Below are 26,574 nucleotides of genomic sequence, written 5' to 3' on the forward strand. Positions count from 1 at the left end.
GGTGATTGATTCCCCAGGTGTGGCTGCATACAAAATCACATCAATTTAATCGATTGTAGCTCACTGGCGTGGTTAGTGCTATGAAGGGGTTACTAAAACAAAACAGTGCAGCCAGGAAGGTCAGCAGCTGAACAGATCAATATACCAGCTACACTTGAAACATAACCACACAGCACAAAACCAACACCCAGTATAGAGCTTACCAAAGTAGTAAGGAAGGCAGGCACAACTCTTTTATTTGCTTCCTCTGGTCCATGATGAGTGTGGTACACACCATGTCACCAAACAGCACAGTGAGTATCTGTAGACCCATATACAGGCCCACTGACTGATTACAAGATTGTAGACACCTGTGATGCTAACTGGTGGACACACCTTGATTTATCATGTCCCTTTTGTCACTTTATTATCAGATGTACCATAATTTCTGTCCAGGCCTATTTCATGAGTTTTATTATTTGAAAAATGCTGTGGAGGCTTGGTTGAAAAGCAATGTGTGACTTTCATTTGTTCATTTTCATAGATTTTTTTTATTTATTATTACTTTTGTCAGATTCAAGTTATTTCTGTGACTATTGTGGGTTTTTCTTTCATTCTGACTATCTGACTATACAGAGATATGATCTGATCATACCACATATCTTGGGCCAGGGAAGAAGGAAAAAATGTATACAAACATTATAGCAAATAATTCAAATAGCAGATAAAACATTTTTTTATAAACAGGCAGGGAAATGTTTTACCTCACAAAAAGAATCAGCTATGATCCCACTAGCATTTCAATAGTGTGAATGACCAGCCACATCGCATCATTGGATCTTATATGAGGCCTGTGGTGAGATGCTTGGTACAGTGTAGTTCAGGGAGAGTGGATTTAGAGCAGCTATATAAGCAAGATTTTACACTTGCAGCCTTTGGTGTCTTTCACGTGGCACTAAAGAGTGTTCTTAGACTGGTTTAATTTATAAATAAATAATTTTAATAAATAGCATGGGGTCCTCCCCATTTTTGATAACGAGCCAAGTTAAAGCAAACAGCTGCGGGCTGGTATTCTCAGGCTGAGAAGGGCTATGACTATGGGGCCCTTTCCAGCCTAAAAATAGCAGCCCACAGCTGCCCCAGAATTGGCGCATCACATTATATTTCACCAATTCTGGAGCTTTGCTCTCTTCCCGATTGCCCTGGTGTGGTGGCAATTGGAGTAATATTTTGGGGGGTTGATGTCAGCTGTGAATTGTCAGCTGACATCAAGCTCCGAGTTAGTAATGGGGAGGTGTCTATATGACACTCCCATTACTAATTTAGTGTGTGTAAAGTTAAAAAAACACTCACAGAAAAAATAGTATTTTTACATAAAGACTCTTCCGCACTATCCCTCGTTCACCAATTTATTTATCACACAAACAAACATGAAGATCGGACATAAGACATTTGGTAGTGGTCCTACAATGTCCGCCAAATCTTTACTCCAACCAATGGAGCCTCGTTTTCAGAATAAGGCTCCATAGATCACTACAGGTCAGCGCCAGACGGGAAGTTTATTTATTGCTTATTTTAAACTTTTTTAAAAAATAAATAACTGAAAATTGGGGCGTGCAATATTATTCGTCCCTTTTAAGTTAATACATTATAGCGCTACTTTTTGCTGCGATTACAGCTGCAAATTGCTTGGGGTATGTGTCTATTAGTTTTGCACATCGAGAGACTGAAATTTTTGCCATTCTGCCATTGCAAATAGCTCGAGCTCAGAGAGATTAGATGGAGAATGTTTGTGAACAGCAGTTTTCAGCTCTTTCCACAGATTTTCAATTGATTGGATTCAGGTCTGGACTTTGACTTGGCCATTCTAACACCTGAACACGTTTATTTGTGAACCATTCCATTGTATATTTTGCTTTATGTTTGGGATCATTGTCTTGTTGGAAGACAAATCTCTGTCCCAGTCTCAGGTCTTTTGCAGACTCCAACAGATTTTTTTCAAGAATGTTCCTGTATTTGGCTCCATCTTTCCATCAATTTTATCATCTTCCCTGTCCCTGCTGAAGAAAAGCAGGCCCAAACCATGATGCTGCCACCACCATGTTTGACAGTGGGGATGGTGTGTTCAGGGTGATGAGCTGTGTTGCTTTTACGCCAAACATATTGTTTGGTATTGTGCCCAAAAAGTTCAATTTTGGTTTCATCTGACCAGAGCGCCTTTTTCCACATGTTTGGTATGTCTCCCAAGTGGCTTGTGGCAAACTTTAAACAACACTTTTTATGGATATCTTTGAGAAATGGCTTTCTCCTTGCCAATCTTCCATAAAGGACAGATTTGTGCAGTGTACGACTGATTGTTGGCCTATAGACAGACTCTCCCATCTCAGCTGTAGATCTCTGCCGTTCATCCAGAGTGATCATGGGCCTCTTCGCTGCATCTCTGATCAGTCTTCTCCTTGTTTGAGATGAAAGTTTGGATGGACGGCCGGGTCTTGGTAGATTTGCAGTGGTATGATACTCCTTCCATTTCAATATGATCGCTTGCACAGTGCTCCTTGGGATGTTTAAAGTTTTAGAAATCTTTTTGTAATCAAATCTGGCTTTAAACTTCTCCACAACAGTATCACGGACCTTCCTGTTGTGTTCCTTGGTCTTCATGATGCTCTCTGTGCTTTAAACAGAACCCTGAGACTATCACAGAGTAGGTGCATTTACACGGAGACTTGATTACACACAGGTGGCTTATATTTATCATCATAAGTCATTTTGGACAACATTGGATCATTCAGAGACCCTCAATGAACTTCTGTAGTGAGTTTGCTGCACTGAAAGTAAAGGGGCCAAACAATATTGCACGCCCCACTTTTCAGTTATTTATTTTTTAAAAAAGTATAAAATAACCAATAAATTTCATTCAACTTCACAATTGTGTCCCACTTGTTGCTGATTCTTCACCATAACATTAAAATTTTTATCTTTCTGCTTAAAGCCTGAAATGTGGGAAAAGATTGAAAAATTCAAGTGGGAAAAGATTGAAAAATTCAAATGAGCCGAATACTTGCGAAAGGCACTGTATGTATATGTATGTATATATATATATATATATATATATATATATATACACACACAGTACAGACCCAAAAGTTTGGACACACCTTCTCTTTCAAAGAGTTTTCTTTATTTTCATGACTCTGAAAATTGTAGATTCACATTGAAGGCATCAAAAATATGAATTAACACATGTGGAATGAAATACTTAAAACAAAAAAGTGTGAAACAACTGAAAATATGTCTTATATTCTAGGTTCTTCAAAGTAGCCACCTTTTGCTTTGATTACTGCTTTGCACACTCTTGGCATTCTCTTGATGAGCTTCAAGAGGTAGTCACTGGAAATGGTATGCCAACAGTCTTGAAGGAGTTCCCAGAGATGCATATCACTTGTTGACTCTTTTGCCTTCACTCTGTGGTCCACGTGTTGACACTTGTTGACTCTTGTGCCTTCACTCTGTCATTGCACTTAATCTGCCCTGACCAAGCCATTGCCTAAAAGTGCAAATGCATACACAGTGCCACAAGTTATTCAGCAAGTAGTCACCTGTACCCTTCAGCTGTTGCTAGGTGGCTGTCCTTATCCTAAGGAAAATGTACTTTAAGGGTCATAGAATATGCAAATTCTCCTATGCATTACAATTTATACAGAACAATCAGTAAGTTTGTAAGCAAAATAAATACATTCTCTGTATACTGAGCATAGAAAAGGAATAACTGCACAAAGCAGAAGTCTCAAACACACGGCCCGCATGCGGCCCCTCGGACTTCTTCTTGTAGCCCGCAAATGGCCCGGCCAGTGCAGGGGCCGCAGATGTCACTGCTCAATGCTTTATTTCAGATGAATGTTTTACCAGTGCTGCGCAGAGTCAAGCTCTCTCTGTACTATTCCTATGGCAGCCACTGGCCAATCAGAGGCAAGCAGCTGATGCATATGATGTCACCTGTTTGCATCTGATTGGCCGGCAGAAAAAGCATGACTGCGCGACTGCAGTAAAATGTTCATCAGAATTTTAGATGAAGCGCTGACAGCAGCTGCGATCGTCAAGGGGGACTCGTGCCTACGGGCCCCAAGAAGCAGGGAAGAGGATGCTGAGGAAACGGAGGACAGGTGAGAGGAATGTTTTGGTGTGTGTCTGTGTGTGTGTGCAATGGCACAATAACTGACCAGGATGGGTCATTGCTATTGTGTGTGTGTGTGTGTGAGTGTTTAGAATGGCACAGTAAGGGACCAGGATGGGACATTGCTAAAACAGGAGGATCAGTACAAAGGACATTACTACAAGATGAGGACCTGCATGAACCCATTAGTAAAAGGCAAAAGGTTGGGCACATTAATAGATGATGGTGCACATTAGTACAAGATGGGAAACATTAGTGCAAGATGGGGCACATTACTACAGGATGGGACAAGGATGGGGCACATTAGTAAATGGGGTCATGGAGGGGGCACATTACTACAGGATGGGGCACATTATTACAGGATGGGGTCAACGTTGGGGCATGTAACTACAGGATGGGCACATTACAACAGAATGGGGACAAGGCTGGGGCACAATAGTTAAAGGGGACAAGGATGTGGCACACTAGTAAAAGGGGACAAGGTTTAGCCCATTACTACAAGAGGGTGTACATTACTACAGGATGGGCACATTACTACAGAATTGGGACAAGGATGGGGCACGTTATTTAAAGAGAACAAGGCTGGGGCAGATTATCTTATGCTAATGAGCGCGGGCCTAGTCCCCTCGGCGTTATATCCTCTAACCAGTCCGCCCGCCCTCTTAACATGTTAGTACACCCACAGGGGCGTACTAACATGCTATACAATGCAGCGTCACCAGCGTCTCCGCTCTCCTGAATGCCCCGCACTTCCAGTCATGCCGGAAGTGCCAGGCATTCAGAAGCACGGTCACAGAGAACACACGTACGTGCAGCACCACTGGTGACGCTACATTGAATAGCATGTTAGTACACCCCTATGGGTGCATGACTGGAAGTGCAGGGCATTCAGAAGAGCAGAGACAGTGAGCACAAGTACACGCGTCACCGCTGGTGACACTACATTGAATAGCATGTTAGTACGCTCCTGCGGGCGTACTAACATGTTAAGAGAGCGAAGTAGTCGGGGGATATAATGCCCTTGGGACTAGTCCCCACGCTCATTAGCATACGATAAAAGATCTTTAGAAATACTTTTTCTAAAGATCCCTTTATCTATGCTAGTGTATACAGGGACAGTTAGGCAAGGATTAGCAATACACACCCAGAACTGCTCATTCTAAGTGCATATTGCACCTGTCAGATTCCCTTTAAATTACCCAGACAAGTTACATCATATTATAATTGTTTATGCGTAGGGATTGGTGAACCCGGACTGTAAAAGTCCAACTGTACCCGAGCACTGACCCTAGGCCCGAGTTCTCAGGAAACTCAGAGTATCGGTCTGGTTCCAGCAACTTAGGTAATTAAAAAACAAATTGAAAATAAAAAAAGAGAAAAGCAGGTGTATCATACTTACCGAGTCTCTTGTGCGGCTGTACACTGTTTCTGGGCCGCTTATACCTACCTTCAGGACCACTCATTAACCTCATGCATATTCACTTTTTCCCCCACCCACTGGCAGTCCTCGTGTCTCTGACTGATTGCAGTCAGATGCACCCTCACCCTTTGTGACAGTGTGTCTGCTTTCAATCAGAAATGCTGTCTGTGTGTGTCTATATTGCTGTAAAAATAAACAAAAAAAATGGCATTGGGTTCCCCCATATTGTGATACCTAGCACAAATAAAACGTATGGATACAGGCTACAGCCCCTAGCTGTGCGCTTATCTTGGCAGGGGGAATCAAAATAAGAGGAACTGCAAGCGGCTTTTTTTTAATTATTTAAATAAATATTTTTTTTAAATGATGCCCAGTCCCCTACAATGTTTATACCCAACCATGATAAAGCCCAACAGCTGGGGGCTGGTATTCTCAGGCTATGAAGACCCATGCTAATTGGGTCCCCCCAACCTCAAAATATCAGCCTGCAGCCGCCCAGGATTGTCACTTCCATTAGATACGACAATTCTGGAACTTTACTTGGCCCATCACGATTGCTCTAGCGCGGTGGTAGGGTAAAAGGGGTTAATAACAGCTCACAGCTGCCACTAAAATAGTAATGGGAGGCATCTATGAGACTCCCCCCATTACTAATTTGCAAGTGATAAGCAATAAACACAATCACCAAAAAAATCCTTTATTTGAAGTAAAATACAAAAAAACCCCTCTTTCACCCCTTTATTAACCCCCAAAACACCCAGATCTGATGTAATCAGCACGAGGTCCTATGATGATTCCAGCTCTGCTACATTACTGAAGGCACAATGCTCAGGCATAGAAAATGACTGCCCACTGTGAGCTTCTGACAGAGAATGAGCGCAGGTAACCTGACCTCAGGTGACCTCATTGAACTGAGTGACCTCACCTGCAAAAAAAACGCATCAATACACCTTTCAGTTTTGATGCAATAGTGATGAGATTTTTTGCCAGGTGTAGATTGAGTGGAGGAATAGGGTGTAAAACGTTCAGCACCAAATCTACATCTCTTGGCCAAAAAAATGCAAAAAAAGAGATTTGACGTCATTTCAGCATGGTTTTCTGCAAGGAGGTGCAAATTTGGTGCTAATATCTGGTGCAGTGGTGACTGCAGATGGGCAGGGGAAACATTGCATATGCATGAAGGACAATGAGCAGAAGTAGCGTTAAGGCCGCTTTACACGCTACGACATCGCTAAAGCGATGTCGTTGGGGTCACAGAATTTGTGACGCACATCAGGCCGCGTTAGCGATGTCGTTGCGTGTGACACCTATAAGCGATTTTGAATTGTCGCAAAAACGTGCAAAATCGCTAATCAGTGAAATGCCCCCCTATTCTCAATTATCGTTACTGCTGCAGGTACGATGTTGTTCTTCGTTCCTGCAGCAGCACACATCGCTATGTGTGACACTGCAGGAACAACGAACATCTCCTTACCTGCAGCCGCCGGCAATGAGGAAGGAAGGAGGTGGGCAGGATGTTATGTCCCGCTCATCTCCGCCCCTCGGCTTCTTTTGGGCGGCCGCTTAGTGACGTCACTGTGACGCCGAACAAACCGCCCCCTTAGAAAGGAGGTGGTTCGCCGGTCACAGCGACGTCGCTAGGCAGGTAAGTATGTGTGACGGGTCTGCGCGATTTTTTGCGCCACCGGCAGCGATTTGCCCGTGATGCACAAACGATGGGGGCGGGTACGCACGCTAGCGATCTCGCTAGCGAGATCACAGCGTGTAAAGCGGTCTTTAGAGCCACGTAGCAACTGGTCAATATAAAGCACCTGCTCTAATCCCCCTATCCCCCTATCCTGATTCAGGTCCCCAAAGACCTGGTGGTGACAGGCATCCGAGCAGATATCCAGGATCAATTCTGAACCTGAACCGTTTTTTGTTTTTTTTTAAACCCAGTTGGACCCATCAATCCGGGGTACCTACGAGTCTGCCTATCACTATATATGAGCATTCTAATTAAATAAGCTCACCAACATAGGTGGGGGGAGTCATAAATAAACAGAATCGCAAGTTTGGAATCATATATGCGGCAATCATATGACCGCACAAGGCACGTCCTTAGGATACAGTTTATTAAGCACAAAAGAAAAAAGGACTTGGCGTGCACAGAAATTATATAAATAGTCAGGACCACAACCTCAAATACTGCATATAAAAGTTATCTTTATTATAAGATCAGATAAAAGACAGGTTGGATTATCATTATTACAATTCAGTACAAAACATTATGTATAGGGATCATAGAAAAGAATGAGGACAAGGATAAGTAGCGCATTAACCCAATCATGGAAAGGGGCTGGTCATTACATCACAAATGGGACATCAACATAACTCACTTAAAATTAGAGCGATGTCCCATGGGGAGGGCAGGATAGACTAGGTGGTTCGGATGGGCCAGGAATGGAGTTACACTCATCCATATAGGTGGGAACTCCGTATATCAGATCATAAATCCAAAGTAATGGGCCCACCAAAAACAAAGGGGTATAAATGGAGTATATTTTAAAAACATCCCACAAGCCTAGTCACACTTACCAATATATCAAATTATGCCAGCCAGATCGCAGAGTCGTGTGCCTCTACGCGTCTCGCCTAAAGCTTCATAGGGGGGTGTGTAAAGGAAAAAAATGCCAGTGAGGAGTGCCTAACCAGGTGAGGCTTTTAAATCAAATCACCAGAGCTGATAGGTAAATGGGACTATCAATCAAGCTCAGATTACAATGCAAAAGTACATCGACCCGCCCACGTCCACATCATTTCCGGCTCTCCGGCTAATAGGTGAGCCGAAATGTCACTCATGTCCAGGTAACGGTGCACGTATTCATGTCTCCGCCCCCGCCCGCATCACTTCCGGCCCTCCAGCGATGACATAAGTTGTCAGCGTTACGGAGGCCATCGGGAGCGGGCGCAGGGAGGGAGAAAATGAAAGCGCGCGCACAGGACATCGTCACGTCATAGAAGTAACGAAGGAGTGGATGAGCGCATGCGCACCTGCGTAATCAACCACTCCAACGATCATCTTAATGACAGCAGTTAGCAGAGATGTATTGCTGGACAGGGCTCTATTATTAGCATGGCTGGCATAATTTGATATATTGGTAAGTGTGACTAGGCTTGTGGGATGTATTTAAAATATACTCCATTTATACCCCTTTGTTTTTGGTCGGCCCATTACTTTGGATTTATGATCTGATATACGGAGTTCCCACCTATATGGATGAATGTAACTCCATACCTGGCCCATCCGAACCACCTAGTCTATCCTGCCCTCCCCATGGGACATCGCTCTAATTTTAAGTGAGTTATGTTGATGTCCCATTTGTGATGCAATGACCAGCCCCTTTCCATGATTGGGTTAATGCGCTACTTATCCTTGTCCTCATTCTTTTCTATGATCCCTATACATAATGTTTTGTACTGAATTGTAATAATGATAATCCAACCTGTCTTTTATCTGATCTTATAATAAAGATAACTTTTATATGCAGTATTTGAGGTTGTGGTCCTGACTATTTATATCATTTCTGTGCACGCCAAGTCCTTTTTTCTTTTGTGCTTAATAGGTGGGGGGAGTGCAAAAACTAGAAATACCAAATATCAGCTAAAACTCATACCATTTGTCTCATGGAGATTTGATAACCCTTTCTATGCCGATTATTTATAGCATACTGGTTGTACCTGCATGTTGAAAACGAAAAAACTTTGTTGCACAAGCCACATGTTATGTGTTATGCATTAGTTGAATTTTACTTATTTGTGAAGCTTTTATTTGCAGTTGGAATAACCAACATAGCATAATTTACTGAACATTGAAGGCAATTGATAAGATAAACCATGTCATGATTTGATATTTTAAATAAATGGATTAAGTCAATACTGAATGATTTTATATTTGGCTGAATAGTGGACCCTACTATCATTGTTGCAGTTACTCATGTGTGAGCTTTAACAGAAAATTAGGCTCTATGTTGAATTAAGGTTTTGTAACAGCAGCCTTGTCAACTTTAGGCTACCATTTTAGTAATAAACTAGATGTGGAAAAGACTTTTGAGGGTGTGAAAAAAATGCAGCAAAGTAAGAATGCTTTAAAAACTAGATGTTTTATTAGTTCATATTTCTCAATGATTAAAATACAAAACAAGTGAACAAAGGAGAAATCTAAATCAAATTAATTTTTGGTGTGACCACCATTTGCCTTCAAATCATCATTAAAGGAAACCTTTCATATGAAAAATCACTATTAATCTGCAGATATGGGGTTAATCTGGAGGTTAATAGCGTTCTGAATGTGCCTGGTGACTGCACTTAGAGCCCCACTGCCAGGAGGAAATTAACTTTATTCTTCCCAGCAGCTTTCGGCTTCCAGTCATAGGCATTATGCTAGAGCAGGTTCAGCCACCGCTTAGCGTTTTGTGAGTGTCAGCTGTAATCGCGCCCCTGACACTGACTGACAGCCAGCACAGCATTAGACCCGACTGTCAGTCAGTGCTGGTGGCTCGATTACAGCCACCACTCACTATACACTGAGTGGTGACTGAAAACGCAGCGGCACCACTAATGTTACGTGTCAGCTGTCAGTTAGTGCTGGGCACAGTTAAACCTGCCACTGACTATATACTGAGTGGTGACTGAACCTGCAGCGACACCACCCCTGAGACCAATAGTTGACTGTCAGTCAGTGTTGGGGGCACGGTTACAGCTGTCGCTGGCTATACACCGAGCAGTTACTGAACCCAAGCTGGGGCCACCCCTATGACTGTAAGGTGAATGCTGCCTGGAGGAACAAAGTTAATTTCCTCCTGGCAGCAGTGCTCTAAGTATGAGTGCTGGCTGGGAAGATTCAGAACTGTATTAACCTGCAGATTAACCCCATATCTGCAGGCATTTTTATCACATGACAAGTTCTTTTTAAACACAGTTTCTGAATGAACTCAGTGGGCAGATTGTTCCACACACCTTGGAAGACTAATTGCAGATCTTCTGTGGCTGTAGGCCTGCAAAAATCATCCAGTCTCTTCATGTAATCCCTGACAGACTCAATGTTGAGATCAAGGCTCTCTGGAGCCATATCATGACTTTCTGGACTGCTTGTTCTTAATTACATTGACTGTGTATCTTCTAGGTACATTTGCACACAGGTTTTAATAGAACTTGGCAGGGAGGTTGTTGGAGAACTAACCACAGATTTTCTGTTGATGCCAGCTTGAGCAAATCCTTCTTTATCATAATGTGCTTTTAGACTCATTAATGTCTCTGTAAGAGCTATGTCATCACTTCTGACACTTCTTGTTCTCCTATCCTATGAAGATAGTTTTTAATGACATTGGCTGTATGTTGGAGGTCATTGTCCTGCTGTACAATAAATTTGAAGGCAATCAGACCCCTCCTTATGATATTGCATAATGGATAAATATTTGCTTGTATTTCTCAGCATCAGGTACACCATTAATTATGAACAAATCCCTAACTCCATTTGCAGAAATGCAGCTCCACACTTGCAAATAACCTCCACCATGCTTCCCTGTTGCATGCAGACACTCTTTATTGTATTGCTTTACCACCCTTTGACAAACAAACTGCCTTTTGTTAAGGTCAATAATTTTAAAATTTGACTGATTAGAAGAGAGTACCTGCTTCATTTTTATGCATACCATCTCCTATGTTTTCATTCATAATTGAGTCACTTTACTTTGTTCCCATGACAAATAAATGGTTTTTGACCATAATTCTTCCATGAAGACTGGACAGACGTCTTAGAACAGTAGATGGGTGTAGCTTGTTCTCACTGGTAGACATATTCATATTTTGAAGATAAGTAAATGTGTCTTTCATCTGCTGCGTTGCAAGTTTCCTTGACTGCGAACTGCATCTGCGGTCATCAACATTGTCCATTTTTTAGTCACTTTACTTTGTTCCGATTTCAAATGAATGGTTTTTTTAGCCATAATTCATCTATGAAGACCAATTCTGGACAGATAACATTGAACAGTAGATTGGTGTAGTTTGTCTCACTGGTAGACATTTTCATATTTCGAAGATAAGTAAATGTGTCTTTCATCTGCTGCATTGCAGGTTTCCTTGGCTAAAAACTGTATCTGTGGTCCTCAACATTGCCCACTTTTTAGCATCCTCAATGCTGGAAAATACAGGCAGATAATTAACCAATATGAAATACCATCAGGAAGTTATCTAATTGGCTTCAAATTTATTCTGCAGCAGGACAACGACTCTAAACATACAAGCAATAACCAATATCATTAGAACTACGGTATCTTCAGGGTAAGGAAGAAGAAGAACTTCTTGAAACAATCATATGACTATCAAAGAGCCCTGATCTCAGCATCATGGAGTCTGTGTGGGCTTACAGAAACAGATGGATGGGAAAAAGCCTACATCCACAGAAGATCTGTGATTAGTTTTACAAGATTTTTTCAAAGAACTCTGATGAGTTCCTCAAGAACTGACTATGTCTAGAAGAATTGATGCTTTGCTGGTCGTTTGAAGACAAAGGGTGGTCACACAAAATATTGATTTGATTTAGAGTTATCTCATATATAAATAAATTAAAATTGAATGTATATAGAATTAGAGTATTCAGCGACTTGCTGTGCAAATGTGCATTGTTTATATTTTTATAGGTTCCACCAGATGAATGGGGGGGATATCCGGCTCCTGGGAAAGAAGGAGAAATACCATGCAGAAGGATGAGGAGCGGCAGCTACATCAAAGCCATGGGGGATGATGACAGCGGGGACTCTGACACCAGCACCAAAATGTCACCAAAAGGTGCCACCCGACGGGAGAAATACCGAAGGTCTTCAAGCGTTGACCATCCCAGAAACAAGTATGAAACTTTCTTTAGGCCATTCTTACACAATCATTATATATTTATACTATTGGAATGGATTACTTAGAATATTATAGGGACACGTAAAATATGTCCCTTACAGCCATCTGTATATCAAACTGAATAAGGCGTAAGGGGCAGTAAAATAATGCCACATTTTTAGACTGACATTTTTTCAATAAGCAACTGTGCTATGTAAAGATTTGCTTCATCTGTACTCCACAATAGTGGGTTTGTGTCCTATTAAATGTATCCTCCTCAGATATCGATTCTGCTTTTTGGAGTGAAGTTTAAAGAGATTGACCAGGCATTGGTATTTAATGACATTTCTATGAGATAGGTCATCAACTGCAGATTGGTGGAGTGCTGATACCAAAGTTCCCACCGATCAACAGTTTTCTGCTCCAGTGACAGCCGGATGCCAACTCTTTCAGTAGAGCTCCATCCAGTTTACAGTGGGTACGGAAAGTAGTCAGACCCCTTTCAATTTTTCACTCTTTGTTTCATTACAGTCATTTGGTAAATTCAAAAAAGTTGATTTTTTTTTCTCATTAATGTGCACTCTGCACCCCATCTTTACAGAATAAAAACAAATGTAGAAATTTTTGCAATTTTTTTTAAACAAGAAAAACTGAAATATCACATGGTCATAAGTATTCAAACCCTTTGCTCAGTACTGAGTAGAAGCACGCTTTTGAGCTGGTACAGCCATGAGTCTTCTTGGGAATGATGCAACAAGTTTTTTTCACACCTGGATTTGTGGATCTTCTGCCATTCTTCCTTGCAGATCCTCTCCAGTTCCGTCAGATTGGATGGTGAACGTTGGTGGACAGCCATTTTCAGGTCTCTGCAGAGATGCTCAATTAGGATTAGGTCAGGGCTCTCTCTAGAATGGTCACAGTTGTTCTGAATACACTCCTTTGTTATTTTAGCTGTGTGCTTAGGGTTTATTGTCTTGTTGGAAGGTAAACCTTCGGCCAAGTCTGAGGTCCAAAGCACTCTGGAAGAGGTTTTCTTCAAGGATATGTCTGTACTTGGCTGCATTCATCTTTCCTTCAATTACATACAACCAGTCGTCCTGTCCCTGCAGCTGAAAAACACCACCATAGCATGATGCTGCCACCACCATGTACACTGTTGGGATTGTATTGGGTAGGTGATGAGCAGTGCCTGGTTTTCTCTACACATACCACTTCGAATTATTACCCAACCTAAAAGTTCTATCTTCGTCTCATCAGACTAGAGAATCTTATTTCCCATAGTCTGGGAGTCCTTCGTGTGTTTTTGTTTGCAATCTCTAAGTGGGCTTCCATATGTTGTGCACTTAGGAGTGGCTTCCGTCCGACCACTCTGCCATAAAGGCACAACTGGTGGAGGGCTGCAGTGATAGTTGACTTTGTGGAACTATTTCCCATCTCCCTAATGCATCTCTACATACCTTTCTGGGTTTGCTTCTGTCAAGATGGGTGCAGAATTTACATTAATGACAAAAAAATGAACTCTTTTGAATTTACCAAATAGCTGCAATGAAACAAAGAGTGAAAAATTTAAAGGGGTCTGAATACTTTCCGTACCCACTGTATAGCGGCTGCTGACTGCCAATGCCATCTACTGCGGCACAACTGTGGTTCTTTTGTATATTTTAAATGGAAATGCAGCTCCAGTCAAAGTGTTTACATCTGGCCGCCAGACATAAAACAGCTGATGTTGGTTCGTGTTGGAACCAGTTGTTGGACAAGACCTACCGATCTGCTCTTGTGGATAGGTCATCAAATACATATGCCCATCACAGTTTAAGAGATCTCCTATTTCCGTAGATCTATTGAGACTACAGTAATTTTTGTCTGTTATTCTTAGTATTCAGAATTCACATAGTCTCAGCAATGATTCGATTAGTGATGCATTATTCCTATATGTTTATTCAGAAGCCTTTAGCTTTGAATAACTACTAGACATCAAATATTCCCTGTGCAGGTTGAATGTACTACTCTAGCTCAACCTTATGCTACAACCCAAACTGATTTTGCAGCTCTCTTAAGTAGAAAGTAATTTTGGGAAAATGGTTACATTAATATTGAAAAACATTCAAAATGTCTCCTCTAGGCCACATGCATCTAGACTGTATTTCCCTGATCATTGTAATCCAATCTATTTTATTGTGGCTTTACACAAATCTAAGTTCAGCATTCTCACTATAGATTTTTACCATGATTTAATATTGAATATATGCTTTAGAACTGCACAACTAGTATATTGTATGTCATCTAGACTAACCTTATGTATAATTCTTGGTTAGACATTATGGTCTACCTGGCAAGTACTTAGGAACCAGTTCTGTACTAAAGCGTTCAAATATTAGACACTGCACTTTTCTCCAGTTTTCTCTAGGGATTCTTTCTTTTAATAATGATGTGTACTTGTTTATATGATTAATATATCTACCAAATATGATCCTTTTTCCCCGTATTAGCTCCTTTTCTCACCACTCTTCACTAGGTTTCCATGTAAGCGATATTCTGACTCATGTCTCTGTAACTGTCCCAGCTGCTGCACTCCACCTAAAATTCATCCCAAGGGACATGGATATGGTCTCTCCATCTCGGGTCAGGTAAGTATTAGAACTGCATGTACTGGAATGATGCCTGGTCATGGATGGAATGCCGGTGGGATGCATGACCACCCAACTTTGCTTGCGTTCTGCATTTTCTTACAAGCCTGGCTGCTGTTTGGATGGATTGCAAGGTTTGAATCACTAAGCCTTGAATGATTGCATCAAATGGCTGTATAAGGATCAATCCATTTCATAAGAATGCGTATGTTGCGGAATTGGCGGAATTGGCTGGAGGCCATGATGTATAGCTATTGTGAGAAAACTCTCCACAGACAACTGCAAAGAATTTGGAAAATATTTCACAAAACTACTTTGTGTTTCTTTTAAACTATTTTTGGTGTACATTTTTGTATAATCATTTTTTTCCACATTTTTTTTAATTGCTCCTTACATAGATGGAATTTTTAATATTTGATTAAGATTCTGCATAATAATAAGTGTTTTACTTTTTACAGTTCCTTTTGATAGGATGTTGCTGGGGAGAAATAGTGTCTTATTTTCCCTACATTGAGAGGATTAAATGAGGTGCTGTGTATTTTTCTTTGTCTTTGTATTCCTGAAAGTTAAAAAATACATTGGAGGAATATATTTTTAAAAATCATTTTTGGCTTAAAGGCTTTTACCCATCTACCTTCTGTTATAATATACACATCACTCATCTCAAGCAATGAGTAGTTCCTGGTGAATATATCATTGCTGGAAGGCCAGTCATGTGACCCTGCTGTGTAGACCTGCAAGAAATACCGGTGACTCCAAATTATGTATTGAGACAGCTAACATGGAATATCTAACTAGGGCTCCTATACAACTCCACTTTCAGATGACAAATGTAGCATATTAAATAGAAATTTATTGTTTCTAATGTTTTGGGGAGCTTAAAATAATAGCAACAGCTAAAAATAAAGTAATTAAAAACAACAAATATGTTCAATAAAGTAAAAAACAAAAAGAAAACTACTTTTTGTAGCTTGATTCATAAATCAGCGTAAAAGATTGTTCAGGAGAAAAGAGATAAGGGTTACATCACCCTTCTGGCAGACAAGCTCATTGATGGTTAACTTTTTGTGCAGTCTGTAGAGTATTGCGACATATAGAGGTTGTAGAGGCCATGGAGTCTCATATTTATTTTTATTAAACCCTTTTGAAATAGTAGTATTAATCCATAATACATGCATTTGTGTAAAAATAATAAAAGGAAACATCAGTAATATCTATATCATTTAAGATAAAGATGATCTGTAGTCAGATGTAAATGATATGTTATGACTAAGGGTATGGTTTCACTAGCATATAGCTTCCAATGTACTTTTAAAATAAATAAATAAATAAAGATCACTAATCAGCAAATAATATGGTCATATTGGTGTCCCTGTAATTGCAACAACACAGCAATCAGATTATTTATGGTAATTGGAAAATGGTTGAAAAACATGGCGTTATTACTTTTGATTATTTTTAAATCCATAAAAAATATTACAAAAGTAATGCTATAAAGCATGTAGTATAGAATCTGTGATTTTTATGCACGTTTTCTCCAGGTGTCCGTACCACAAGACAATAACAATTTTCTCTGATTATGGCGTTTTTGCTGTTTCTTAAATGCGTTTTCCCCCTTATTTGATGCCGTTTTGGTGCAGCCATGTGAAGCCATGTTTTAAATGCTATTTAAAAAAAACAACAGAATAAGTTTGATTCTGTTTATAACATTTTTTTTTCTTTTACCTATGTTTAGTGCAGCCTCCACATAGATGCCTATAGAGAAAAAAAACCCCAAAACATATGATTTCATGAAAACGTCACCCACTGTGCTTCTAAAGACGCCGCTAAACTATGCAGTTTTGGTGCTTTTTTTTCTTTCGTAGTTTTTAAGTGGAGCTTACAACAATTTATGTAAAAAACTGCAATTACTTTTTTAAGTGCAAAATAAAAGCTTTTCTGCACTATAAAAAACATTAAAACAGCTTCATGTGCACCAAAAATACATCAAATAAGGGAGAAAAAGCATAAAAAATGCAACAAAAATGCAATAATCAGAGGAGGGTTTCATTTAGTAGTTTTGTGCAGAAAACTGCAGAAAAAAACAAACAAAACACACATTATTTAAATGTGTGAACATGGCCTGAGGCCCCCTTCACCCGCACGTGTCTCCGGTACGTGTTTGGCAATTTTCTCACGTACCGGAGGCCGGAGACACGTATACACGTAAACCTAGGTATTCCTATGGTTTAGGACACACGTAAGTATTTGTGCACAGAACATGTGTCGATTCCATACTTACGTGTGTCCATGTGTTTCTCACGCCGACATGTCCATTTTCTCTCCGGCATCACGGGTGTCACACGGAACGCAAACGTGTCACACATAACACACACGGACCACATGGATGTGTTCCGTGTGACACGCACCGGAGAGAAGACATGTGTCTGTGAGAAAAAAAAAAAAACAGTACTCACCTTCTCCTGCCCTCCTGTCTCTGCCGCTGCTGTCACTTGCTGCCGACGGCCGCTCATTATGCTCATTGCATATTCACTTCACTGCGGCCAGAAGCAGCAGCAGCGGGGAGTCTGCAGGGATGGAGACCGAAGATCAGCACCACGGACAGCGACGCCAGGGACAGGTGAGCAGAAAGTTCCCGTTCTCCGTGTGTTATCACGGATAACACACGGAGAACACACGTAGCCCATAATCACGGGTCACGCAGGGCAAAACGCTCCTCTGACACGTCCATGAAAAACGTGCGTGGTTTTTCACGGACGTGTAAAAGAGGCCTTACAGACACAAAAAAGCAATATGTCATATAGTAACGCTTATAAAAAAATAAGAACGTTCTGGCTGCTAGAAATATGAATGACCAAACAAACCATAAATCCATAGGTCTCAACTAGAGATGAGCAGGATGCACAGATGACATTGCACAAGCCTTGGATATTCAAAGCCACACCGAGGACACCGGAAAGTAAGAGATTCACAGCCTCCGGACCAGCCAAGGGCTACCACTGACCTGGATGCTGTACCGGAGTCCAGTGAAGCAATCTGCTCATCTCTGCTCACAAATGTCTCGGATGCAGAGGATAGTCTCCTGCAGTTTCGGCCATTTGCTAAATGTCCCTCACTGTCACCCCCTGTTTGACATCTCTTCCTGCCACAATTGATAGACTTGGCAAATGGGTATGACTTGCAGCGTGGTCACAATTTGCCATGACATAGTAGTATTTGACCTCCTGTAGAGCTAGCAAAAATATCAATGATGAGCTGTACATAATCCCACCACACCACTGATTACCAGTCTTCTGCCCATCTGCTGGGTACACAGAAAGCTGAAGTGCTCATGAATGGGATTGAGTACATGATCTCTGGCTGATTAAACAGTGATACATCGCTGGAATCAGGGTCTCCACATTATGCTGCTGTTAGATTAGGTGGCAAAAACTTGGTGACAGATTCATTTTAAAAATAAAGCCGTTGTCTGTTGGGGAACCAAACTTCTGTTCTGTAAAATGGTCGTAGTAAGGGCTAGGGGCTGTAAAACAAAGCAAAATGGGTGCAATTGCCCTCCAAAAAAACGGCCTGGGGTTTTCCCTATTTTGATAACTAGCTAAGGTAAAGCAGACAGTTGACATAAACCCCAAAAGTATTAACCCGATTTCCACCACACCAGAGCAATTTACAGCTGACATCAACCCTAAAAGTATTACCCCAATTGCCACCACACCAGGACACTCGGGAAGAGCAGGGCAAAGCACCAGAATTGGCATATCTAATGGATGCGCCACTTCTGGGGTGACTGTGTGCTGCTATTTTTAGACTGAGAAGTGCACAATAAAAATGGGTGTTTCCAGTCTGATAATACCAGCCCCCAGCTACCTACTTTACCTTGTCTGGTTATCTAAAATAGAGCAGAACACATGCTGTTTTTTTTCTTATTTATGTAAACAATTGAATAAACGTCGTGAAATATGCCACACCAGTGAGGTGGATGGATTATCTCGCAAAAGTAAAAGTAGTCACAATCACAGATTTATAAAAAATTTTGTACAATATTTGAGAGAAAATGGCCTTGTGTGTACATAGAAAATGTCTCAGATCTTTGAGTTCAGTTCATGAAGAATGGGAGGAAAAACAAGTGTTGCGATTATATTTTTATGCAGTGTACATACATATCTATATTTAAATATCTTTTATATATATATATATATATATATATATATATATATACAGTGCCTACAAGTAGTATTCAACCCCCTGCAGATTTAGCAGGTTTACACATTCGGAATTAACTTGGCATTGTGACATTTGGACTGTAGATCAGCCTGGAAGTGTGAAATGCACTGCAGCAAAAAAGAATGTTATTTCTTTTTTTATTTTTTTTTTAAATTGTGAAACGTTTATTCAGAGGGTCATTTATTATTCAACCCCTCAAACCACAAGAATTCTTCAGGCACAAAGAACAATGAGCTTCACATGTTTGGATTAATTATCTCTTTTTCCAGCCTTTTCTGACTAATTAAGACCCTCCCCAAACTTGTGAACAGCACTCATACTTGGTCAACATGGGAAAGACAAAGGAGCATTCCAAGGCCACCAGAGACAAGATCGTGGAGGGTGACAAGGCTGGCAAGGGGTACAAAACCCTTTCCAAGGAGTTGGGCCTACCTGTCTCCACTGTTGGGAGCATCATCCGGAAGTGGAAGGCTTATGGAACTACTGTTAGCCTTCCACGGCCTGGACAGTCTTTGACAGTTTCCACCCGTGCCGAGGCCAGGCTTGTCCGAAGAGTCAAGGCTAACCCAAGGACAACAAGGAAGGAGCTCCGGGAAGATCTCATGGCAGTGGGACATTGGTTTCAGTCAATACCATAAGTAACGTACTCCACCGCAATAGTCTCCGTTCTAGACGAGCCCGTAAGGTACCTTTACTTTCAAAGCGTCATGTCAAGGCTCTGAGACAGACTGGTTCAAGGTTCTCTGGTCTGATGAGACCAAGATCGAGATCTTTGGTGCCAACCACACACGTGACGTTTGGAGACTGGATGGCACTGCATACGACCCCAAGAATACCATCCCTACAGTCAAGCATGGTGGTGGCAGCATCATGCTGTGGGGCTGTTTCTCAGCCAAGGGGCCTGGCCATCTGGTCCGCATCCATGGGAAGATGGATAGCACGGCCTACCTGGAGATTTTGGCCAAGAACCTCCGCTCCTCCATCAAGGATCTTAAGATGGGTCGTCATTTCATCTTCCAACAAGACAACGACCCAAAGCACACAGCCAAGAAAACCAAGGCCTGGTTCAAGAGGGAAAAAATCAAGGTGTTGCAGTGGCCTAGTCAGTCTCCTGACCTTAACCCAATTGAAAACTTGTGGAAGGAGCTCAAGATTAAAGTCCACATGAGACACCCAAAGAACCTAGATAACTTGGAGAAGATCTGCATGGAGGAGTGGGCCAAGATAACTCCAGAGACCTGTGCCGGCCTGATCAGGTCTTATAAAAGACGATTATTAGCTGTAATTGCAAACAAGGGTTATTCCACAAAATATTAAACCTAGGGGTTGAATAATAATTGACCCACACTTTTATGTTGAAAATTTCTTAAAATATAACTGAGCAACATAACTTGTTGGTTTGTAAGATTTATGCATCTGTTAATAAATCCTGCTCTTGTTTGAAGTTTGCAGGCTCTAACTTATTTGCATCTTATCAAACCTGCTAAATCTGCAGGGGGTTGAATACTACTTGTAGGCACTGTATATATACTGTATATATATATACACAAACATACATATGTATACATATATATGTAAATACAAAATCCACAGCACTATAAAACCCTCCGCTGGCCCCTGGCTCCCCTGCCTACACAAGATTGGTTCCGCACGTATGTGCCAGGCAAGATACCTGGCCCTGGCTGACCCTGAACTAGGCCCTAGATAGGGAATGGAGGGGATTAGTTCTTAGCCAACCCCTCTAAATTCTAAAGAACACACAGGGAACACACACAGGGGAAAGTATACAAATAGGATGACTCTGGGAGAAATTAAGCAACAAACAACATTTCCTCTGATGAATACAAGCTGACTGCTTGCATCCAAGGCCTGTATAGGAATATAACTCTATCAACAGCAAACACCAAGGTTAAATGTGGATATTAAGGAAACAAGGGAAAGTGATGATGATTACCATCTGAAAGGTGAGACTATCCAAAAGGATTTATCCACAAAAAGAAAGTTACATAGGATACCATTTACATACCTCCCAACTTTTAAAGAAGGAAAAGAGGGACAAAGTTTGCGGCGCGCTATGCGCGCCGCGGCAAATTTTTAGGCCACGCCCCCTAACCACACCCATTTCACAGTCACGCCCATATCCACTCCCCATCCACACCCATTCAGCACAAACACGCAGGCAGCCGGCGGGCCTCCAGCACGGACACGCAGGCAGCCGGCGGGCCTCCAGCACGGACACGCAGGCAGCCGGCGGGCCTCCAGCACGGACACGCAGGCAGCCGGCGGGCCTCCAGCACGGACACGCAGGCAGCCGGCGGGCCTCCAGCACGGACACGCAGGCAGCCGGCGGGCCTCCAGCACGGACACGCAGGCAGCCGGCGGGCCTCCAGCACGGACACGCAGGCAGCCACAGTGAGGCGGCCGGTCGCCCGCACAGTGAGGCGGCCGGTCGCCTTCACAGACAGGCGGCCGGCCGCCTTCACAGACAGGCGGCGGGCCGCCCGCACAGAGAGGCGGCCAGCCGCCCGCACAGAGAGGCGGCCGGCTGCCCGCACAATGAGGCGGCGGGCCGCCCGCACAGACAGGCGGCGGGGGGCGCCCGCACAGACAGGCGGCAGGGGGGCGCCCGCACAGACAGGCGGCAGGGGGGCGCCCGCACAGACAGGCGGCAGGGGGGCGCCCGCACAGACAGGCGGCAGGGGGGCGCCCGCACAGACAGGCGGCGGGGGGCGCCCGCACAGACAGGCGGCGGGTGGCGCCCGCACAGACAGGCGGCAGGGGGGCGCCCGCACAGACAGGTGGCGGGCCGACCGCACAGACAGGCGGCCGGCCGACCGCACAGACAGGCGGCCGGCCGACCGCACAGACAGGCTCCGGCCGGGGGTGAGGGGGGAGGGAGGGAAATCAGCGCTGGGGAGATTAGTTTACTGTACCAGCAGCAGCACAGGCAGCGCTCCTCTCTATGCCACGTCTACTAGGATGGTAGGAGGGAAAAGCAGGGAGGCGGAGAGAGAGTGGGTGGGCGGAGCCCGGGAGCCGGCCGTCCCGCCCGTGGCAACGGGACAAACAACGTAAAGCGTGAAAGTCCCGCTGTATCCGGGACGGTTGGGAGGTATGCAGCATGTTAGAATGTGTACATAAGATCCCGCTGGTGGTGGCCGCAGCTTATAGGCCCCAAATCTGGTGACAGGTTCCCTTTAAAGTGAACCTGTCAGGTGCAATATGCACTCAGAGCCAGGAGCAGTTCTGGGCACATATTGCTAATCCCTGCCTAACCGTCCCTGTATACACTAGCATAGATAAAGAGATCAAGAACAAATATTTTTAAAGATCTTATATCTTATGCTAATGAGCGCGGGGACTAGTCCGAAGGGCGTTACTTCACTTGGCTAGTCGGCTCGCATAGCATGTTAGCATGTTATTACGCCCCTGTGTGAGTACTAATACGCTATGTGAGCCGACTAGCCAAGTGAAGTAACGCCCTTTGGACTAGTCCCCGCGCTAATTAGCATAAGATATAAGCTCTTTAAAAATACTTTTTCTATAGATGCCTTTATCTATGCTAGTGTATACAGGGACAGTTAGGGAGGGATTAGCAATATACACCCAGAACTGCTCCTGGCTCTGAGTGCAGATTGCACCTGATAGGTTCCCTTTAAAGGGAACCTGTCACCAGAAATTTAGCAAAAAAAATAAAAGATTCCCCTCTGCAGCTCCTGGGCTGCATTCTGGAAAGGTTCCTGTTGTTATTGTGCCCACTTTGAGACCTAAAAAAATACTTTATGAAGTCTTACCTTTTTGTATGCAAATCTGTTTTTATGGTCACGGGGGCGGGCTGCCTGGCGTCCGTTATTCCCCCTCCTGCCGCTGTACGCCGTCCCCCATTGCTCATTTCCATACATGAGGACGCCTTCCTCATGTAACTGTCCTCCTGAAGTTTTGTGCATGCCCAGTGCCACTCTCGTGGGACTGAGCACTGTGCAAAGTGTGAACGCTTTTGAGGTGATTGCGCAGGCGCGAGATTATGGGCGGCGCTGTGATTGTCATCAGCAGCGTCATCCAAGTACCCGCCCATAATCTCGTGCCCGCGCTTCTCACTCTGCCTCCACCGTTATGCGCAAGCACTGGCCATATGAACCACGTTACCTATTACCATGGGCGCGAGATTATGGGCGGCGCTGTGATTGTCATCAGCAGCGTCATCCAAGTACCTGCCCATAATCTCGTGCCCGCGCTTCTCACTCTGCCTCCACCGTTATGCGCAAGCACTGGCCATATGAACCACGTTACCTATTACCATGGGCGCGAGATTATGGGCGGCGCTGTGATTGTCATCAGCAGCGTCATCCAAGTACCTGCCCATAATCTCGTGCCCGCGCTTCTCACTCTGCCTCCACCGTTATGCGCAAGCACTGTCCATATGAACCATGTTACCTATTACCGTGGGCGCGAGATTATGGGCGGCGCTGTGATTGTCATCAGCAAAGTCATCCAAGTACCCGCCCATAATCTCGTGCAAGCGGTAATAGGTAACATGGTTCATATGGCCAGCACTTGCGCATAACGGTGGAGTCAGAGGGAAAAGTGCGGGCACGAGATTATGGGCGGGTACTTGGTTAACGCTGTTGATGACAATCACAGCGCCGCCCATAATCTCGTGCCTGCGCAATCACCTGAAAAAGCGTTCACATGCGCAAATCTTCGGGAGGACAGTTACATGAGGAAGGCGTTCTTGTGTATGTAAATGAGCAATGGGGGACTGCGTAAAGCGGCAGGAGGGGGAATAACGGACGCCAGACAGCCCGCCCCCGTGACCATAAAAACACATTTGCATACAAAAAGGTAAGACTTCATAAAGTATTTTTGTAGGTCTCAAAGGGGGCACAATAACAACAGGAACCTTTCTAGAAGCAGCCCAGGAGCTGCAGAGGGGAATCTATTACTTTTATTGTGAAATTTCTGCTGACAGTTTCCCTTTAACTGGTAGGGCAGCCAGGATAAAGCAGAGCTGAAGTTGTTGGGAAGCTAGGACCCAGCAGCTCTGCTCCACAGGCAGGAGACCACTGATCGGTAACTAATAGAAGCCTGCAGATGTCACTCTGCATAGGTTATTACTGGCCAGTGCTATCTGCAGGAGAGAGAAGTGCTGATTGCACGGTCTCCTCAGCTTCCTGACTCCCCGCGTGTCTGCAGCAGTGAGAAGCCGCACACGGGGAGTCAGAGAGAACAGCTGCAGACAAACGCAGGCTCCAGGACTGGGGGGGTCGGCTCTGGGGGAGGGGGGGTCGCTCTGCTGCAGGGGGTGATTCATACCTCAGCAGCAGTCACAGGAGTAGGTGCGCGGTCGGCTCTGTAATGAATAGAAGGGAGAAACAGCGAGGCGGGGCTACAGTGGGTGGGTGGAGCCCGGGATAAACAGCCTCACGGGCGGGACCCGGGATCAAAGGCTCAGAAGAGGGACTGTCCCGCTGTATCCGGGACGGTTGGGAGGTATGCATTTACACCACATCAGAAAGAATAGAATGTCAGGGAGCAGCTTGTGTAGCCAAAAGCTGCAAACTTCTACAGCTGGACACCATATGACTGTGTGTTAACCGTGACACACTCGTGATAGGTGGGCAATTCATTTTTCCGAGGGGCCACATGAGAGACTGTGACTGTTATGGAGAGCTGAACCAATAGGTTACAATTAATTTTGCTCAATATTAATATTAACATTATAATTATTGTTTTATATTAATATTAACTGTATGACTTAATATTGAGCAGAATTAAGTCTGCTGACATCACCTACATACCGTGTGAGCCCACAAATAGCCCCCCTATATACAGTATAGGTCTACACACGGCACCCATTATATACAGTAAAATGAAGAAAAAGTCCAGAGCACCATCAGAAATATAAAAGGAAGCCGAATGCCTAGGGCGGTGCACAGATTAAATGTACTGCAATATGTAGGCATCAAAAAAAGGGAAAATCCAACAACAGCATCCAAAAAAGTTATATTAAAACTTCATGATTTATTGGAGTTCCTTAAAAGCATGATAAGAAGAGATGTTATGGAGTAACTAATCCATGACCTGTCTTCTTATTATACTTTTAAGAAATTCAAAAAAATAATGAAGTTTTAACTTACATATTTGGACAGTGTTGCTGAATTTTTCCTCTTTCTGAAACCCCCTATATACAGTATGAGTGCACAAAGCCCTTCTATATACCATATGAGCCCACATACAGCCCCCTATATAAAGTATGAGCTCAGATACAGCCCCCTATACACAGTATGACTCCACACACATACCCCTTCATACATTGTGAGCCCCCACACAACCTCCTATAACAGTACGAGCCCCCATATGGCTCCTATATAAGTTGTTTATATACGCAGTATGAGTCCCAGCATAGCCTTCCTAAATTTACAATGATCAGCCAAATAGCCCCTTATATACAGTATAAGCCTTCACATAACCCTCTTAATTCAATATGAGCCTCCTCATAGCGTTCCAATATTCAGTGTGAGCCCCGACATTGTTCCCTATGTAAAACATGAACCCTCACATAGCCTCCATATATTCAGTATGAGCCTCCACTTAGCTCCCTATATAGAGTATTAAGCGCCACACAACCCCCTATATACAGTATGAGCCCCCATAGCCCTCCTATATACAGTATAAAACCCCACATAGCCCTCCTATATACAGTATGAACCGCCACACAGCCTCTCTATATTCAGTTTCACACACATAGAGAAAAATAACCAAAAATAATACATTATCACAGCTCACCTAGACCTATATGTATCCCAAATGGTGGACGGTGCCAGGCACATCAGGCCGGATCCTGGTATAACAGCAATGATCAAGAGAAGTGGAAAAAGCCAGCAACCATCTTGTAAAAACTCTGAAGCTTTATTGTGAAAAATCCATAAAAAACATACAGTGGAGACAAGGGTCTACGCATTTCAGGCCTAACATAGAACTGGCGCTTAGAAATGGCCCTAATCATGACCTTTTTATCCACTATATGATTTTTATGGATTGTCCACAAGAAAGCTTCAGCGTTTTTCCACGATGGTTGCTAGCTTTTTCCACTTCTCTTGATCATATAAAAAAATACCCCTTCTCCAAACAGCAGACACAATGAATTGATGTCATTGTGTCTGCTGTCTCAGATGCATGCAGTGACTGGTGGAAGAGGGAGCTTTTGTCTTTGTTCTCCAGCAATATATTCACTGCTAAAACATCCCTAGTTTGCCGATAGCGGTGATAGCTAGAGATGAGCC

General features: G+C 43.3%; 1 protein-coding gene across 10 annotated transcripts in view; it reads left to right on the forward strand.

Moving 5' to 3' along the window:
• The window catches only part of DLGAP3 (DLG associated protein 3), an 827,688-nt gene that overhangs the window by 513,380 nt on the left and 287,734 nt on the right, over positions 1-26,574 (forward strand). For 6 of the 10 annotated variants that reach the window (XM_075336009.1, XM_075336007.1, XM_075336006.1 and 3 more), the window contains 2 exons: positions 12,251-12,456; positions 14,956-15,067. The exons of 2 other annotated variants lie outside the window; for them this stretch is intronic. In XM_075336009.1, coding sequence (XP_075192124.1) covers positions 12,251-12,456; positions 14,956-15,067 — 318 coding nt within the window. The remainder of the gene's footprint in view (positions 1-12,250; positions 12,457-14,955; positions 15,068-26,574) is intronic. 2 more of the 10 variants (XM_075336010.1, XM_075336013.1) reach the window with 1 other exon arrangement.

The sequence above is a fragment of the Anomaloglossus baeobatrachus genome, chromosome 2 (assembly GCF_048569485.1).
Source record: "Anomaloglossus baeobatrachus isolate aAnoBae1 chromosome 2, aAnoBae1.hap1, whole genome shotgun sequence".
Taxonomy (NCBI): Eukaryota; Metazoa; Chordata; class Amphibia; order Anura; family Aromobatidae; genus Anomaloglossus; species Anomaloglossus baeobatrachus.